This window comes from Schistocerca piceifrons, chromosome 5 (genome assembly GCF_021461385.2).
Source record: "Schistocerca piceifrons isolate TAMUIC-IGC-003096 chromosome 5, iqSchPice1.1, whole genome shotgun sequence".
NCBI classification, from domain to species: domain Eukaryota; kingdom Metazoa; phylum Arthropoda; class Insecta; order Orthoptera; family Acrididae; genus Schistocerca; species Schistocerca piceifrons.
The window spans coordinates 75,455,178-75,475,854 of NC_060142.1; the positions used below are offsets into that span (position 1 = coordinate 75,455,178).

Sequence of the window (20,677 nt, forward strand, 5' to 3'; positions counted from 1 at the left end):
ATATACAGACGGGGGTAGTATCACGTACACAGGGTGTAATAGGGCAGTGCATTGACTGAGTTGTCATTTCTACTCAGGTGGTTCATTTGAAAAGGCTTCCGATGTGCCTGGGGCCGCATTAAGGTAATTAACAGTCTTTGAACGCGGAATGGTAGCTGGAGCTATCGTTAGGAATCCGATATTCCAAAGTCCACAGTGTCCAAAGTGTGCAGATAACATCATATTTCACGTGTTACCTCTCATCAGTGACAACACAGTGGTCGACGGCCATCACTTAACGACCGAGAGCAGCAGCGTTTGGGTGGAGTTGTCAGTGCTGACAGACAAGAAACAATACGTAAAACAACACAGAAATCAACATGGAACATACGATGAACGTGTCCATTAGAACAGTGCGGCAAAATCTGGCGTTAGTGGCCTATGGCAACAGATGATCAACACTAGTGCATTTGCTAACAGCACGACACCGCCTGCAGTACCATATCGGTCGGACCCTAAAACCATGGCCTGATCAGTTGGGTCCCGATTACAGATGGTAAAAGCTTATGGTAGGGTTTGAGTGTGACGCAGTCCCCATGAAGCCATGGACCCAAGTTCCCAACGAAGCTCTGTGCACGAGGGTGATGGCTCCATAACGGTGTGGGCTGTATTTACATGGATCGTTCACTGTGTAAATGGTTATTTACGGCTACTTGGAGACCATTTGCACCCATTCCTGGACTTCAAGTTCCTAAACAACGACGGAATTTTTATGGATAACAATGGCGTCATATCACCAGGCCACAAGTGTACGCAACTGATTTGAAGAACATTCTAGACAATTCGAGAGAATGATTTGGCCACTTGTCATAAATCCCATCGAGCACTTATGGAACTTAATGGAGAGATCAGTCCGTGTACAAAATCCTGCACCGTCAACACTTGTGCATTTGTGAACGGCTACTGAGGCGCCACGGCTCAATGATTCCATACAATGTCGAGTTGCTGCTAAAGGAGGTCCGACACGATATTTAGAGATATCCCATGTTTTTTGTCACGTCTGTGGCTAGTGTCCCGAGACAATTTATCAGTAGGGCCGGTTTAATCACAAGAGACACAAACCGTCGTTAGGAGCGCCAAGTTGAGAGAGGCGCCAGAGATGCTGAAGAGCAAAAATTGTATACAGTTTGTGTGGTGTCACCGCCAGACACCACACTTGCTAGGTGGTAGCTTTAAATCGGCCGCGCTCCATTAGTACATGTCGGACCCGCATGTCGCCACTGTCAGGGATCGCAGACCGAGCGCCACCACAAGGCAGGTCTCGAGATACGGACTAGCACTCGCCCCAGTTGTACGGGCGACGTAGCTAGCGACTATACTGACGAAGCCTCGCTCCTTTGCCGAGCCGATAGATAGAATAGCCTTCAGCTAAGTCAATGGCTACGACCTGGCAAGGCGCCATTAGTAACATTGCATGTATCTAAAGAGTCTCACTTGTATCGCCACAATCTCCAGATGTACCAAAAGGATGGATTAAAGTTAAGTATTGCAGAAGCTACGTACTTTTCTTTATAGCATTCATTACGTATCCTGTTTCAGACCCCACGCCATCCTGCTTTAGCTTAGCGCGTGCCTTTCGGCTTCCTCTCATTGTGTCTAGGCTGTCTTGTCTAGACACAACAGTTTGCATCACAATTAGTAGCGAAAACTGACACACGTGAAAGCGTAGGAGGAAGAATGGCAGGAAGGGCGAGGGGGGAGGGGGGATCCGATTTGTAAGTCGCTTGTGTGAAATATTGTTCTCGAATCAGCCCTGGTTTTCAGAGAATAAGTGGGAATTTGCTGCATGTTATTGCCATGCGCTCATGTCCTATCGATAAAGGGAAACCTGTTAATGGTTTGTAGAATTCCTATTATTACTGCTTGCACCCGTAGGCTGCACACTCTTGAAGTTTCATTGTTAACCCTCTGATCCACTCCGTTCTGCCCCATATTGTTGTATCGAATCAGTTCGCTTTATGTAGACAGGCAGCCCAGTAAATATAACTGAAAAGCGGACTGCTGTTGCATCTTCCCGGACGAATCGTGTCAGAGAAGTGAACGCACATATTGAGCTCCGGTACGTCACAAATAGTCCCCACATACAGGAACTGCAATGTGAAAAACTTAGAACCATGCTCTATCCACTAAAGTCAGTCGTTTTTCTTTATGTCTTGTATCTTTTGGCCAGTCCTCTTCTCAACCCCTGGAGGTACTTAAGAATAACCTGGTATGTCCCATCCGTCCTCACATTGGAAAACTAAACAGCGGGACATATTTTTTTTTCATATTGATACTTCTCACTATGAGGCTAACTAAAGTAACCACAAACCAGTATCTTTCACTCCAAAAAACAAGGTAACTTTCACTCCGAAAAAAAAGTAGTGAAAGGTCTGAAGTCTAAACGGCCCCTAACATCGATGATCTGCAGGACCCCTGTTCCGCATATGTACTCGCCTTTTTTTTACAGATTATTCTACGTCCACGTAAAATGTGAAGGTGAAATCTAATAAAATTTTGTGTTGCTAATTTAAGCATTAGGTTGTCATTTACGAATTAGAAGACTCTCCATCATAGATTTGAAACAATTTTTTTATAGCACTACTTGCTTCAACAGCCCACACATCGAAAGTAACAAAGTGACCAGTGTGATGTTGCTCTTGTCTTCACTAAGTGACGAGGGCAAGGTTTCTACCATCACTGCAACTGTCAACAAGAAGAACTGCCAATTGTCAGCCGTTTCTGGCGCTGACTTGCACAGATTGTATTAAAATTAATTATATATCAATGTAAAATTCTTGGGTTTCCAGTGGAGTGACTTTGTCGAAATGTCGCGGCGTTTCGGCGAGTGTCACTTCCATCACCTTTTGGCCACGTGCCGAGTCGGGGTCCGGGTTTTCCTTGTATAAGGGCTGCACTGCACCGACGCCCGATCCCCACGCACCAAGGTGGGTGGTGGTGGGGTTGTGGAGAGGGAAGAGGCCGTGCTCGATTACCACCAGGGTCATTCGGACTCCACCTCGCATGCTGTACAGATATCTCTCTGCTGGGAGTGCTTGTAGTGGCTAGCGACGTGTCCCAAGCAGAAATTAGTATGTATCCGCCGTCACTGTTTACGAGACCATCATTAGTCCTAGTTTCTATGGTTCCCTTCATTATGCTGTCCCAAAATCCACTGACCATGAACAGCACTCCCGTCTATTTAAAATCAAACGTATGGCTTTCTTTCATGCCGACATCTCTGATGACATCAATGTCGGCGAGACGTTAAACCCTAATCCTCCTGTGCTCAGAGACCGCCGATTTGTCTTTATGGCCCAGGTGAATATACCAGGCCTCCGCTAAGGAGACCTGTTGAATGCAGCGTTGTGTCTACCCTGCGTACCACAGTCCACACTTGCACTGAATGCTACAGACCCAACGTATGTCTAGCCCCACTCGATCCATGGCCTACTTATTTATACTCAGTCTTCTGTGATGATTGGAAGATTGTTTTAACATCATAGACTCGTACCTTAAAGATTATTGAGAACTTTGCTGTTGGTGGTCCCAGATATAAAACGCCAGTCGCTTAAACTTTTCTGGTGTTGTTTTTGGGCTGAACATTGTGCGCAAAGCCTTCTTAATTTGCGTGTCACTGTAGCCATTCTTCTGTAAGAATTCTCTCAGGTGTTTCCCTCAGTAGACAGGCTTATTGCCCCAGCCCTGTGGACAAGAGTTCCCAGAACACTGCTGCCCTGGGCCGGGTGGCGGAAGCTACATGCAAGCAAATACTGATCAGTGTACTTCAGTTTAGATTAGATTAGATTAACACTTGTTCCGTAGATCATGAAGACGACACTTTCTAATGATGTGGAACGCATCGGTTTAACAAAAGGTTCCTTACATGTCATATTTCAAGTGGTCTTTATTATTTTAGTGATAAGATCATTAATTTACATCTAAAATTTCATGTACTTAGTAGAAGGAGATGTCATTCAGAAATTATTTTAATTTGTTTTTAAATGTTGGTTGGTTATCTACAGACTTTTGATGCTGTTTGGTAAGTGGCCAAAGATTTCTGTAACACCATAATTAACCCCTTTCTGTGAAAAAGTTAGTGTTGACCAAAGTAGTGAAGATCAGCCTTTCTCCTACTGTTGTAGCTATGCACATTGCTATTGCTTTTGATTTGGGATGGGTTAGTAATAGCAAATTTCATAAGTAAAGATTCATATACGCCGAAGAATCAAAGAAACTGGTACACCTGCCTAATATCGTGTACGCGCCCGCGAGCACGCAGAAGTGCAATGACTCGACTAATGTCTGAAGTAGTGCTGGGCGGAACTGAAACCAAGAATCCTGCAGGGCTCTCCACAAATCCGTAAGAGTGGGATGGGGAGGACATCTCTTCTGAACAGACGGTGCAACGCATCCCAGATATGCTCAATAATGGTCATGTCTGGGGTGTTTGGTGACCAGCGGAGGTTTTCAAACTCAGAAGAATGTTCCTGCAGCCACTCTGTAGCAATTCCGGAAGTGTAGGTGTCGCATTGTCATGCTGGAATTGCCCAAGTGCACAATGGACATGAACGAATGCAGGTGATCAGACAGAATGCTTCCGTACGTATCTAGAAGTACACTACTGGTCATCAAAATTGCTCCACCACGATGATGACGTGCTACAGACGCGAAATTTAACCGACAGGAAGAAGATGCTGTAATATGCAAATCATTAGCTTTTCAGAGCATTCACACGAGGTTGGCACCAGTGGCGACACCTACAACGTGCTGACATGAGCAAAGATTCCAACCGATTTCTCATACACAAACAGCAGTACCGGCGTTGCCTGGTGAAACGTTGTTGTGATGCCTCGTGTAAGGAGTAGAAATGCGTACCATCGCATTTCCGACTTTGATAAAGGTCGGATTGTAGCCTACCGCGATTGCGGTTTATCGTATCGAGACATTGCTGCTCGCGTTGGTCGAAATCCAATGACTGTTAGCAGAATATGGAATCGGTGATTCGGGAGGGTAATACGGAACGCCGTGCTGGATCCCAATGGCCTCGTATCACCAGCAGACGAGATGACAGGGATCTTATCCGCATGGCTGAAACGGATCGTGCAGCCACGTCTCGATCCCTGAGTCAACAGATGGGGACGTTTGCAAGATAACAACCATCTGCACGAACAGTTCGACGACGTTTGCAGCAGCATGGACTACCAGCTCGGAGACCATGGCTGCGGTTACCCTTGACGCTGCATCACAGACAGGAGCGCCTGCGATGGTGTACTCAACGACGAACCTGGGTGCACGAATGGCAAAACGACATTTTCTCGCATGAATCCAGGTTCTGTTTACAGCATCATGATGGTCGCATCGGTGTTTGGCGACATCGCGGTGAACGCACGTTGGAAGCGTGTATTCGTCATCGCCATACTGGCATATCACCCGGCGTGATGGTATGGGGTGCCATTGGTTACACGTCTTGGTCACCTCTCGTTCGCACTGACGGCACTGTGAACAGTAAACCTTACATTTCAAATGGGTTACGACCCGTGGCTCTGCCCTTCATTCGATCCCTGCGAAACACTACATTTCTGCAGGATAATGCATGGCCGCATGTTGCAGGTCCTCTACGGGCCTTTCTGGATACAGAAAATGTTCGACTGCAGCCCTGGCCAGCACTTTCTCTAGATCTCTCAGCAACTGAAAACGTCTGGTCAATGGTAGCCGAGCAACTGGCTCGTCACAATACTGAACTGTGGTATCGTGTTGAAGCTGCATGGGCAGCTGTACCTGTACACCCCATCCAAGCTCTGTTTGACTCAATGCCCAGTTGTATCAAGGCCGTTATTACGGCCAGAGGTGGTTGTTCTGGGTACTGATTTCTCAGGATCTAGGCACCCAAATTGCGTGAAAATGTAATCACATGTCAGTTCTAGTATTATATATTTGTCCAATGAATACCCGTTTATCATCTGCATTTCTTCTTGGTGTAGCAATTTTAATGGCCAGTAGTGTATAAAGGGTCATATAACACTCCAACTGCACACGCCCCATAACATTACTGATCCTCCACCAGCTTGAACAGTCCCCTGCTGACAACAGGGTCCATGGATTCATGAGGTTGTCTCCATACCCGTACACATCATTCGCTCGATACAATTTGAAACGAGACTCGTCCGACCAGGAAACATGTTTCCAGTCATCAATAGTCCAGTGTCAGTGTTCACGGGCCCAGGCGTAAAGTCTTGTGTCGTGCAGTCATCAAGGGTAGACAAGTGGCCCTTGGGCTCCGGAAGCCCATGTCGATGATGTTTCGTTGAATGGTTGATGATCCAGAATTGAAATCTGCAGCAATTTGCGGAAGGGTTGCACTTCCGTCACGTTGAACGATTCTCTTCAGTCGTCGTTGGTCCCATTCTTGCAGAATCCGAAGCGATGTCATACCGGGTTCCTGATATTCACGGTAGACTCGTGAAATGGTCGTACGGGCAAATTCCCACTTCATCGCTAACTCGGAGATGCTTTGTCCCATCGCTCGTGCGCCAGCTATAACACCACGTTCAAACTCACTTAAATCTTGATAACCTGCCATTGTAGCAGGAGTAACCGACCTAACAACTGCGCCAGACATTTTCTGTCTTATACAGGTCGTGCCGAACGCACCACCGTGTTCTGCCCGTTTACGTAGTTCTATATTCGGATACGCATGCCTGTACCAGTTTCTTTGGCGCTTCAGTGTACGTCAACTACTCATGAAAGTCTACTGAAAAACTTTCATGAAGTACTAAGTTCTAAGTACTACAGCCTCCAATGTATCGCTACCGTACGGTCTGCGAAGAGAAAATTAGAGTAATCAAACTGCGCACAGACGCACTTAAACGATCGTTATTCCCTTTCTCCATATCGGAATTGATAGGGAAGAAACCCTAATAGTGGAATATTTGGAAGTGCCGTCTGACATGCAACTGACGATGACTTGCAGAGTCGGCATGTTGGTGTAGATGTAGAGAGCCAAAATACTGCAAAGTAGAACACCCTGGCCGCGACCAGATTTCTGATTCTCTTGGCGATGTTTTACTGCACACTGAACAACGGGCCTCGCCTTTATGCTAATGAAAACTTTTTTGTATGCAGTGTGCCGCTGGACCTTCGCTTTCGGCGATTCATTGCTGATTAACGCAGCGCAGGAAGTTAGGAGCTTCACTGGTCAGAGGCGTCGTCAATACACTACTGGCCATTAAAATTGCTACACCAAGAAGAAATGCAGATGATTAACGGGTATTCATTGGACAAACATATTATACTAGAACTGACATGTGATTACATTTTCACGCAATTTGGGTGCATAGATCCTCAGAAATCAGTACCCAGAACAACCACCTCTGGCCGTAATAACGGCCTTGATACAACTGGGCATTGAGTCAAACAGAGCTTGGATGGCGTGTACAGGTACAGCTGGCCATGCAGCTTCAACACGATACAACAATTCAGTGACTGGCGCATCGTGACGAGCCAGTTGCTCGGCCACCATTGACCAGACGTTTTCAATTGGTTAGAGATCTGGAGAATGTGCTGGCCAGGGCTGCAGTCGAACATTTTCTGTATCCAGAAAGGCCCGTAGAGGACCTGCAACATGCGGTCGTGCATTACGCTGCTGAAATGTAGGATATCGCAGGGATCAAATGAAGGGTAGATCCACGCGTCGTAACACATCTGAAATGTAACGTGCGCTGTTCAAAGTGCCGCCAATGCGAACGAGAGGTGACCGAGACGTGCAACCAATGGCACCCCATACCATCACGCCGGGTGATACGCCAGTATGGCGATGACGAATACAGGCTTCCAATGTGCGTTCACCGCGATGTCGCCAAACACGGATGCGACCATCATGATGCTGTAAACAGAACCTGGATTCATTCGAAAAAATGACGTTTTGCCATTCGTGCACCCAGGTTCGTCGTTGAGTACACCATCGGAGGCACCCCTGTCCGTGATGGTGAGTCAAGGGTAACCGCAGCCATGGTCTCCCAGCGGATAGTCCATGCTGCTGAAAACGTCGTCTAACAGTTCGTGCAGATGGTTGTTGTCTTGCAAACGTCCCCACCTGTTGACTCAGGGATCGAGACGTGGCTGCGCGATCCATTACAGCCATGCGGATAAGATGCCTGTCATCTCGACAGCTAGTGATACGAGGCCGTAGGGATCCAGCACGGCGTTCCGTATTACCCTCCTGAACCCAGCAATTCCATATTTTGCTAACAGTCATTGGATCTCGACCAACGCAAGCAGCAATGTCGCGATACGATAAACCGCAATCGCGATAGGCTACAATCCTACCTTCACGAAAGTCGGAAACGTGATGGTACGCATTTCTCCTCCTTATACGAGGCATCAAAACAACGTTTCACCAGGCAACGCCGGTCAGCTGCTGTTTGTGTATGAGAAATCGGCTGGAAACTTTCCTCGTGTCAGCAAGTTGTAGGTGTCGCCACCGGCGCCAACCTTGTGTGAATGCTCTGAAAAGCTAATCATTTGCATATCACAGCATCTTCTTCCTGTCGGTTAAATTTCGCGTCTGTAGCACATCATCTTGGTGGTGCAGAAATTTTAATGGCCAGTAGTGTATGTTGGGGCGGAATGAAGACACTGTAGCGTTGATACTACTAATAAAAAGTAAATGCTTTGCTGCCGTCCGTATCGATAGCTGCGGGGTCAGCACGGCAAATTGCTAACCAGACGAGCCCGTGTTCGATTTCCGGGCGGTCGGAGATTTTCTCCGCTCAGTGTTGTGTTGTGCTATCCTTAGCTTCGCGCCGTCGCAGTACACTAAAACTGCCTGCATGACGTTACATGACAGGTCTAAGCATATGAAACCTCGTCTCAGGATACGGCTTGGCCCTAATGAATGTTCTGAGTTGTCAAAATCACAGTGTCGTATCTTCCAGTATCGAGATGGCCGTACTGGCTCGTCCCGAAAGCTAGTTTCTATGAAGTAAAAAAATGAATTGTGAGCAATGTGTTTATGCTGATCCAAAGCCTCCTTTGTAAATGGAAAGGTTGGACAAAAATAGGAAACCATCAAAAGCGCAACACCTTACCATGCCTAATACGGTACAGGAAACCCGTTCGCATACAGAAGAGTTTCAAGTAATGTCAAAACGGACGAATACAGCTCCTCTATGGTATTTGGGGGGATCTTATACCATTCACGCTGCAAAACAGTAGCCAGTCGAGGTAACGGTGATGGAGGTGGGCAGCGACCACGAGCCTTTCTCTCCAACGCAGATCACAAAGGTTCAATAATACTGAAATCTGGTGAATTTGGTGGCCAGGGGAGATGCGCCAGTTCATCCTCGTGATCACAAAACCAGTCCTGGACGATGTGAGCTGCGTGAATACAAACACTGTCGTCTTGGAACACAACATAACCATCCGGGAACAAACTATGTACCGTGGGATGAACCTGATCAGCCAAAATGGTTACATAGTCCTTGGCACTAATGCAACCTTGCAGGGTAACTACGGGGCCCATGCAATAACCACGGTATGGCTGCCCAGATCATCACCGAACCCCCCACCACAACGTTTGATTCTTGGGACTTAAACTCAGTCGGAAGTTGAATACCCGGCCGCAGTGGCTGAGCGGTTCTAGACGCTTAGGTTCGGCACAGCGCTGCTCCTACGGTCGCAGGTTCGAACCCTGCCTTGGTCATGGATGTGTGTGGTGTCCTTAAGTTAGTTAGGTTTAAGTAGTTCTAAGTCTAGGGGAGTGATGACCTCAGATCTTAAGTCCCATATAGCTTAGAGCCATCTGAACCATCAGAAGTTGAATACAGCGTGCAACAACACTCATCCGGCCAAATGACTTTCCTCCATTGCTCCATAGTCCAGTTTCTATAGCTTGGGCACCACGTTTTCCTGTTTTCGCGCATTTGCGTCAGTGATGAGTGGTTTCGGAATTCCAGTTCGCGCTGCAGTTCCTTCCTTATGGAGCTCCCTTCACGAATGTGACATTTAGTTCGTCAGAGACTTTTGCAGGTGATATTGTGTTATTTTTCATGACAATCGTTTTCAATGACCGTCTGTCACGGCTGAACCGTGAATTTACTTTCAAAACCTTTTCTTAAAGAATTTACTTTGTTTACTAGCGATTCATCAGAAACATTAACACATTTAATCACACTATGGGAGCGTGGAAGTAGTTGCCAGTGGGTAACTGATGAAAACAATTTCTTTCAACAAATGGAAATTTTATTCCTAAAAACCCTTTCCTTTTTTTGAAACAGATTTAAAATTATAATCAGAAAGCACCCTCTAAATATCAAGTTACAATTTATTCAGAGGCAGAAATAACTTTTTTTTAATAGTTTTCGGGCTGAGAAGCTTGCCGCTCCCTTTTAACACGGCCGTAGTCACGACCGCTCACAACAATCTCTGAAGGACTACACTGGTGCAAATGTGCAACACACCAGATTACTTTAAACTAAAAACTTTTAACAACACACACAAACACATAACTATGCACCCCGTAGGAGGGGTCGAAATGGTACAAAACAATCGCATTAAAAAAAATTACTTGCCACCGAAAGTGCAACTTGTTTTTAAAAGAAAACTCTTACGGTGGAAGGGTGGCAACTTTATATACTAAAACGACCATTTAAATAAAAACCCATGAAATGCAGTCTTACCTAAAATATACAAAGCTCTACAGTACACATATACCGTCTCTCAAGATAATAGGCAAGATAAAAACATATTTCAGGAATTCGGCCGTTATACTTGAAGCTATAAATTCGTTAACACCGAATCCGACAAACATGACAGAGGCAGCTATTAACGTACGGCAGACCGATAGGCAGACAGACAGACAGATACTAACTGCCTAACAAATGCGGACGGGAGACAGACGAGCAAGCTGGGGACGAGAGACTGACCAATAAAACAAGTAGAATTTAACAAGTAAATGAAACAACATATGACGAATCACTTAACTTCTAAAAAAACTGCGATTTCTCGAGAAGACCTGGCTCAGCACCCCCAAAACGCTCTCCCGAACCGTCCGCTGCCAGCCCCTTCAACAGACGCAGGAAGGCGCGCCGATCTCCCGTCTCACGGTGTCGCAGCTCGCACTGGCCAGACCGATGTCGTGGGTTGACTCCTGTTGCTCTCGTGTCAGCCGCGAGGCCACTACCCCTCGCTATACGGCGCGGCCCACTGGACTCACGTGGGGACCTCACATGCGCCGACGCTCAACGCGGACCAGTCATCTTGTGTCCCGGTGCGCGACCGACCAACCGATCGATCCAACCGCCAGTGACCGTTGTCTGAACAAACTCGAGCAGACTGGCGGCCTAACACATACTAGCACTCCGGACGACAGACAGACACTGACTGCCCAACACTGACCCGGCTGACCAACTGACCAGACTCGCCCTCTGGCAAGCTCATACCGCCCCTTCAATGCACGTGAACAGGCTACCTTTACCCTTTCCCACCAGAGGGAGACACCAAAGCTGCGATTGCCACAGCGGCGCCACTGCCAGAAACGGAGGGCGACTGCTTCACACTACGCGCTGCGGCGCGCTCTTCGAAACAGCAATTTTTACTACAGCTCAAAGGTCACTCAACGTACACTTTTGTCTGTATTGTGACTTATTGTATGATGTTTTTTCACTTTTCCTGTATGCGGTATTCGACACTGTCTCTCTTGAAACAGCAATCGCTTCAACTCCCTTGGTTATACAACCACCCACCGTACAAGCACCAACAATTTGCCCACATTCGAATGTACTGAACTCCGGCATAGTGCACAAAGAAGTACACAGAACGCTATTCTGACCACGAATGACACGTGCAACGTACTGAGGACATTACACTGGTGCCGTTCTTGGTCGAATATAACAGCACCACTTGCAGACTTGGCTAACATCTGCGTTTATATTGAAACATACGCTTCTCGCAGTGTTTTCATATCATTGTCCCGCACCTGTATGAAATTAATTCTGAGTAACATAACTGATTGTAAAACCACAACAGTCTTCATTAGCTGTACTGAGACATAATAATCTATGTTCATCTAACAGCCAAATAAGTTCGCAATAAATACATTAGAGCTGATAAGATTTATACACAACGAGTTAATCATAAAATTCTAATCAACAGTTCGAAGAAATAAAACGTTCTGATACTCCTCTTATGCACGTTCACCTCACAATGCGACATGTATGTCCCAGTGATAGTTTAATGCCGGTCTCCTTTGTTGTAGAAATCTGAATTTTGACTGTCCACAAAATGTTCAACCTCGAATATCATCTTCTAGTCAACCTGGACCTGCTTGCCACGCAATAGCTTCGTCATCCGAGGAAAGATGAAGCGAAGTTTACAACTACCATCGTGACAGCTTAGCAACAGATACTGCCAAGAAGCCGAGAACATTCTGCTCCTGCGTAAAATCGCTAAAGGTGTCTAAAGCTTCTATCTAGTCTCTCGCTGACCAGTCTGGTGTGGCAACAGAAGATAGCAAGAGTAAAGGCGTAGTTTTAAATTGCGTATTTACGGAATAGTTCAAGCATAGTGTCGTTCGAACATCGAACAGACTCCTGTATGGACGACATAGTAATAAGCATCCTTGGCGTAGAGAAGCAAATGAAAGAGTTGACAGCAAATAAGCCACGAGGTCCTTATGGAATCCAGACTGTATTTTACAAAGAATACTCTATGGCATTGGCCCCTTACTTATTTGCAATTATCGGGAACTGTCTCCCAGTGCAAGGTCCCCAGCGAGTGTTAAAAGCGCAGGTGATGGCTGTATACAAGAAGGGTAGAAGAATCGACCCGCAAATTACAGACCAATATCTTTAACATCACTTTGCCACAGAACACCGAACATATTCTCGCTTTAAATATAATAAATATCTTTGAGAAGGAGAAGCCTCTGTCCACAAACCAGCCAGGGTTTCAAAAGGCATCGCTCATGCGAGACTCAGCTTGGTCTTTTCTCATATAACATCCTGCGAACCATGGCTGAAGAGCAATAGGCGGATTCCATATTCCTAGATTTCCGTAAAGCATTTGACACGGTGTCTCACTGCAGGCTGTTAACGAAGGAACAAGCATACGGTATAGGCTCCCAGATACGTGAATGCCTTGAAAACTTCTTAAGTAATAGGACCCAGTATGTTGTCCTCGCCAGCGAGCGTCCATTAGACAAGGGTGTCGTCATGATGCCCCAGGATACTGTGACAGGATCGCTATTATGTTCTATATATATAAAATTACAATGAAATGAATACCCCTAGCTGCATACAGGCGTTGATATAAGTCAATGGCGACAGTTGAAAATGTGTGCCCCAACTGGGACTAGAACCCGGGATCTCCTGCTTACATGGCAGACGCTTTATCCATCTGAGCCATCGAGGACACAGAGGATAATGCGACTATAGTGACTTGTCTCTGGCACCCCTCCCGTGAGACCCACATTCTCAATTTACAGTCCCACACTATATTCATAGTGCCCCTGCGCATTATACTCATTAATCGCGGCTTTTGTCGATTCCCTTAAGAGTTCGAGCACTGTTTGTGCATCCGCACAGAAGAAGATGGTCAAATGGCCGGTGAGCCTTATCTTTATATATCTGTATATATACATGATGTGGCGGACAGGGTGGGCAGCAATCTGCGGTTGTTTGCTGATGATGCTTGCTGCATGAGGTGGTGTGAAAGTTGAGTGACTATAGGAGGATACCAGATGACTTAGACAAAATTTGTAGTTGGTGTGATGAATAGCAGCTAGTTCTAAATGTAGAAAATTGTAAGTCAATGCAGTTGACTAGGAAAAACAAACTCATAATGTTCAGGTACAGCATTAGTAGAGTACTGCTTGATAACAGTCACCTCTATTAAATATCTAGGTGTAATATTGCAAAGTAATATGAAATGGAATGAACATGTAAGGATTTTAACAGGGGAGGTAAATGGTGGTAGAATTTTAGGAAAGTGTGGTTCATATGTAAAGGAGACCAAATACAGGACACTAGTGCGACCCATTGTTGAGTACTGTTCACGTAATGTCTGGGTCTTCGCCTCTATCGGCAGTGGCGACTCCTCATGTTCCGAATGCTTGCTTTGATCCATTACCTCGGGATCATAGCAGTACATCCGGCACTGGTTCAGAGCGATTACGTGGCTAAAGAAGTCGTCCACATAGTCCCTATACAGCTTTCTGAATGACCTTGTGACGTCAGGGATCGAAGCGACGCTAAGGCACTGGTTTCAGGTGTCCTAACGTCACCGAAAACAGGGCGGCAGTCAGAAGACGGTGAGCCGTGGCCAACACAACATCCAGCTGTTTCCTGACTGTTCACTCTCATGCCAGGTGCTATACTCACATGACTACAAGAATGCGAACTGGTGTTATTCCCTCTTCTCAGAACATCCAAGGATGGATATGTCTGTTGTGAAACTTCACTCAACTAGGACTCGTGCATCGTCGGGGAAGACGACATGCTGACTCTCGTGTGCCCACTGTTGTTGGCCACACCATTATCGGCGTGCCTCTCTTTGCTGCCATGCCAAGCGAAACCCCAACAATGGTCTGACAGTCCATCGTGCTGCAGGCTTTGCTGTACCGTGCGTGTGGATAATTGTCCTGATCCAAAGACGCCCTCTCCCTGACTCAAGGTACGTGACATGGTTGTTCGACATTGCATGACCGAGCTAACAATATGTGTGTCCTCTTGGGCGCTAGGCGTGAGTGGTAACTGAGAACCTGCATGATATTGATTATGGCACTCCTAAACCTGTCGATAGCATATTCGTACGACGATTATGACCAACGCAAGCAGCAACATCATGGGAAGATAAACCGTTGTGTCAATAGGCCACGGTGCTGCCGCTGTCGAGTTTCGATACTCACTGGTAGATGTTTCTCTTCCACACACGAATCATAAGACGACCTTCTCGCACACAACCAGCAATCAAATGGGATATATAAATGACAAACCCGCTACATTATGTTTGTTTATATATAGAATGTAGATGGCGTTTCACGTGCATTTGCACTGAAACGCTAATCGTTTACATATCCAAGGACATCAATTTTTTGTTGCACATCGTCTTAATGGTGTCGGAATTTTAATGACTATCAATACACATCAGTCAAAAATAACACACGAACAAGTAAAAAAAGTGCAAAATTAAATCTTTTGTGAAACTTTCAATATTTTTTAGATCAAAAGTGGTATAAGGCAAAGAGTGTATTGCCTGCACTGCTGTTCAATTCTGTACTGAGAAAGATAATGAGGTAATGGAGGAAAAAACCAGAAGAAGAAGGAATTAAATCAAAGGTTCAAATGTGTGTCAATTCCTAAGGGACGAAACTTCTGAGGTCATCGGTCCCTAGACTTACACACTACTTAAACTAACTTATGCTGAGAACAACACACACACCGATGCCCAAGGGAGGACTCGAACCTCCGGCGGTAGTGGCCGCGCAATCCACGACGTGGCGCCTCAAACCGTGCAGCCACTCCGCGCGACTAGGAATTAAAAAAAAGTTATTATTAGGAAAAAGGGAATAATCTGAGAATTGATTGATTGGCCTGTGTAGACTATCTTGCTACCTTAGCTGAATCCATAGAACATGGAAGAATGCAGATAAATCTCGTATGAGAGGCAACTTCAAAAGCAGATCTATGTATATCTTTTGGAATAGCAGTGCCTGTGACAAACAGGAAGGAGACACCAAAATATATTGAAACTGATTATGTAAAAAATAAAAAAGGCTACAAAACTTTATGGACAAAGAGGCTAACTTAGGAAGCGAAAGGAAAAGGCAAATGCCGCTCGGGATTAGCCGAGCGGTTTCAGGCGCTGCAGTCATGGACTGTGTGGCTGACTCCGCGGAGGTTCGAGTCCTCCCTCGGGCATGGGTGTGTTTGTTTGTCTTTAGGATAATTTAGGTTACGTAGTGTGTAAGCTTAGGGACTGACGACTTTAGCAGTTAAGTCCCATACGATTTCACACACATCTGAATATATTTGAACATTTGAAGTGGGGAAATAGTTTATCAATTAACAGAAAACTTGTATAATGATGAATCTTCAGCTGTAAATGCAGAACTTGAACACTACTACACTCTCAGTCGAGAATGCATTTCGTTAAATACAACAACAAAATTAGATGACACAGAGAAGAAGGAAAGCAAAACAGCCAGTAAGTCGTAGGAACGAGACTTGACAATAGCAAACGGAAATTAATAAATAACAAAGGATTTTACGATAGAATAGAAAGAATACTAGAAACATGAGGAAGAGAAGAGTTGCATTTTATGGAGACATAGAAAGGGTAGATAAGAAAATAATGGCAAACTGAGCTTTTTTACAGTTTTGACAGAAACCGAAAAATAAGTAAATGACGTGAATCAAAGGTATTGAAGCTGACCTGAGAGAAATTGAAATAACGGAGGAAGATATAAGAAAAAGAGAAAAGTTCAGAGTAAAAGTAAAAAGTTCCATGAACCTTCCAGGACAAAACACAGAAAAAAAGGACTCAATGAGGACAGAAGCAAGATGAGAACGCCACAAGTAAAGAACAAAAAAACTACTCGAGAGACATAAATTACTTCATATGGTCTTAAATAGGTCAAACCCTTAAAAAATGAGGGTGACACTACAAAAATGAGCGTTGTGCGTGGTCTCACTGTCGGGATCGGCAGTCGGATGCGTCGTCATGACAGGCGGGTCGGGCCCGAGGCAGGTGAGCCAGTACCAGCTGAGGTCGTGGCTGAAGCTGGCGGAGGCGCGCAGGCAGGCGTTGCCCTCGGGACTGATGACGTCGCAGCTGAGGCAGCGGGGACTGCCGCCCTCCTCCACGGCGAACACCTGCCGCCTCGATGGCTCGCCCTCCTCTGTCGCCTGGTAGTACCTGCCGGGCAGCCACGTTACCTTGCCAGATCGCCTGTTTGATTCACGCCTCCACAGTATGACACTACCCGAATCAGGAACATATGAGGTGTTACATGTACAAACCAAGCGCTGCCCTATCATTACACAGGAACTACTACCGGGAGTCAGGGCCGTACAGGGTGTTACACATACGACTCAAGCGTTGTGCCTGGCGTTACAGAGGAACCACTACTGGGGAGTCAGGAACATACATGATGTTACACGTACTACCCAAGTGTTGTGCTTGGCGTTACAGAGGAACCACTACTGGGGAGTCAGGAACATACAGGGTGTTACACCTACACCCCAAGCACTGTGCCTGGTATTACACAGAAACCCCTCTGGCAGTCAGGAACATAAAGGTTGTTACACCTATGGCCCAAGTGCTGTGCTTGGCATTACACAGGAACCCTACTGGAAAGTCAGGATCATACAGGATGTTACACATATGACCCAAGTAGTGTGCCTGGTGTTACACGGGAACCAGTACTGGAAAGTCAGGAACATACAGTGTGTTACAACTATGACGCAAGTGTTGTGTCAGGTATTACACAGGAATCACTACTGGGAAGTCAGGAACATACCTACCCCATGCATTGTGCCTGGCATTACACAGGAACCGTTACTCAGGACTCAGGAACATACAAGGCGTTACACCTACGACCCCAGTGATGTGCCTGACATTACACGGGAACTATTACTCTAGCGTCAGGCTCCAATCAGCATGCACAATGCGCCCCACTGCTCGGACTTTGGCATGTGGCATAGCGGTTTAGGGGAACTGGACGACGAGTTAGGAGTCCCCATAGAAAGAAATCTGAGAAGATCGTTTCTTCATTCAACGTCTGGTCACAGAATTGTGCACAGACTTAGACTGCAAATCTTCAAAGTAATGGTAGCACATTAACCGACCAGTTGAGAATCAAGTGAGATGCTCTTGTTCAATGACTGTTCTTCAACTGGCTATTGCAATTTGTGTATGATTAAAGACTGGTACTGAAATTCTCTTTTTTTCATGAAGTATTACCCCATTTTTGGGGTATATGAACTCTCAGTCGCACTCAACACTGAAGTTCTGAAAGTCTACGTCTGTTACGACAAGAGCCTGTGAAATCTGTAAAAATAGGAACGTAGTGTGCAGTTAGTGTAACATAATTGTTGGACCCATCCTTTTTGCATTAAACCATAATTTCTGAGAGGTGATGTTATTGTCGTCTTCAGTTCGATGCAGCTCTATATGCTCGTCTGTTCTGTGCAACTTCTGAGTAACTCCTCCTACCTTCATCCATTTTTACTGCATCCCCACTGCCCACCCCCTCCCACACTTCCCTTCATTACCAAAGTGACAATTCCTTCATGCTTCAACTTGTGTCCAATCAACCAATCCCTTCTTTTAGTCGAGTAGTATTTCATTTTTTCATAGTTTGATGCAGTACCTCCTGATTACTTATTCAATCTATCCATCCAACCATTAGCATTCTTCTGTACTATAAGTCTTCAAAAGCTTCTACTATTCTCTTATCTGAACTTCTCGCTTCTATGTAAGGCTACACTCTGGGCAAACAATTTCAAAACGACTAACTATTCGATTTTAGCAATGTTCTCTTTTTCAGAAATGCTTTTTCTTATAGTCAGTTTTACCTCCTCTCAAGTTGAACCTTCAGTTTTTTGTTCTCCGAATAGCGAATCTCATCTACTACTTTTAGCGTCCCATTTCCTAATGTGTTAGGTTGGTGCGTGAGTTCGTAGCGTTTGTCCGTAACTTTGATAAACACAATAGAGACATATAACGGAGACGTTAGTCGTCAACAGTATATTTTCCTTCACTATTTACTACAGTCTGCCAACGGTAACTTCTGGATTATGTGACTGTAGAAATCACGTGGTTTTGAGGCGAAGAAGTTGTCTAACCATGTTCGGAGCGCATTTTCATCCGGAAACGAAGTTCCTAGAAGGCTGTTCGATAGTGAGCGGAAAAAGTGAAAATCTGAGGGCGCGAGATCAGGTGAATAAGGGGATGAGAAGTTCCGCCTTGTGCAAGACACCTTTTTTCTTTTGTTTCACCCATACGTGTTTCAGAACTTTTGTGCTATCGTCAGTGGATTCTATTTTTTTTATTTTTAACTGTAAATTTGTAGTTAACATATTAACATTTGTGTTGTTTACAACATTATGTAGATGTTGCATTTATAACTTAATTGGCAAAAAGTGGGTGTAAGCATTAGTTAACATACCTTACATGATGTTATTGTCCTTTTATTTTGGTAGCTGTTCTGCTACACAATATACAACTTGTCATCTGCAAACAGCCAAACGTAATTTATGTTTCTGTTTGTTATGCATTTACGAACGGAAATAAGACTGTATCACGTTATCTTTCTGGAACTTACAGTTTTGTAGTTTTGGTGCGTTCTCCTGTGTTGTTGGCGAAGTAAGTAGGCTTACTTCTTTGTCTGTGTTCGCGTGGCAATGCACTTTTTCCGATTACTCAAAACATAGGGGGAGTTTTCGCTGCCATTACGTGTTGTTGTGCCTGTGTGGCGTTCATTTGTTTCGTGGCTTGTTCTGCTGGGTGAGGCGCGCGAGTTTGAATTTTATTTGGCGTTAGTGGTGTGTGGTTTGTGTGGGTTTGCATGTGTGTGATGTGTGTGTTGAGTACTGAGGCAGAGAGAGAGAGAGAGAGAGAGAGAGAGAGAGAGAGACAGAAAGAAAGAAAGAAAGAAAGAGAGAGAGAGAGAGAGAGAGAGGGAGGTTTTTTTTAGTTTTTTTGGTGTGTGGTGTGGGTGTTATTTGTATAGTTCTTCTATTGTGACGAAGAGGGTTTTGTTGCACGGTGATGTGTATTCATTGAGTACTTTCTTTCCTTGGGCTATTGATTTTTGGATGTGATAGTTTTCTTCTATAGTTAATTTCTGGTATAGGCTGCTGCTAGTTTTTAGGATGTGAAGGTAAGTTTCAATGTTTGTTGGGTGGTGGTTGTGTGCTACCAGGTGGTCTGCAAATGTTGAGTGTGTGCTATTGCTTTTCAGTACTCTGAGGTGTTCATTATATCTGGTTCTGAAGGTCCTACATGTTTGGCACACATATACAGATTGACAGCAGTTGCAAGTAAGTTGGTAGATACCGGACTGAGTGTATTTGTCAGTCTTGGTGGTATTTCTTCCGAGTCCGCTCTATATTGTGTTGTTGGTCCTGTATGCTATGTTGAGTCCTTCTTTGGTATATTACCTACCCTGTGTGTGACTTTGTTGTTGTAAGTCATTAGGTGCCATTTGTTGCTTACTGTCTGCTGATTTGTTGTGTGATGAGTCGTGTTTGTATGTGTGTGTGTTTCATGGTTATCTGCTGTTTGTTTTTGTATTTTGTGGTTTATTCTCTTTGCGTCATATCCATTCTCCTGTGCAATTTGTTTTATCGTGTTCAGTTCTTGTGCGTAGTCAAGCTTGTTCATGGCTATTTTGTTCAGCCTGTGAAGTAAATATCTGAAGCTGGCTTCTTTGTGAATTATGGGGTGACTGGATTGGTTATAAACTGCACCACAAGATGATTATCAGGTGAATAAGGTGGGTGCAGAATGATTTCCCAAATCAACTCCTGTATAGTATCTTTTGTCAGTCCAGCAGAATGCGAAAGGTCGTTATCGTGGAGTTGCATCACTTCACGCAGTCTCTCCTGATCGTTGTTCTTGGAGTGCGTCGACAAAACGTCTCAGTTGTTGGCAATAA

The 20,677-nt window shown here is 45.2% G+C and overlaps 1 protein-coding gene across 1 annotated transcript in view; it reads right to left on the minus strand.

Annotated features, from left to right (window-relative positions):
• The window catches only part of LOC124797921 (venom dipeptidyl peptidase 4-like), a 425,918-nt gene that overhangs the window by 46,728 nt on the left and 358,513 nt on the right, over positions 1 to 20,677 (minus strand). Inside the window, exon 11 of the mRNA XM_047261054.1 lies at positions 16,709 to 16,932. Within this exon, the coding sequence (XP_047117010.1) occupies positions 16,709 to 16,932 (224 nt within the window). The remainder of the gene's footprint in view (positions 1 to 16,708; positions 16,933 to 20,677) is intronic.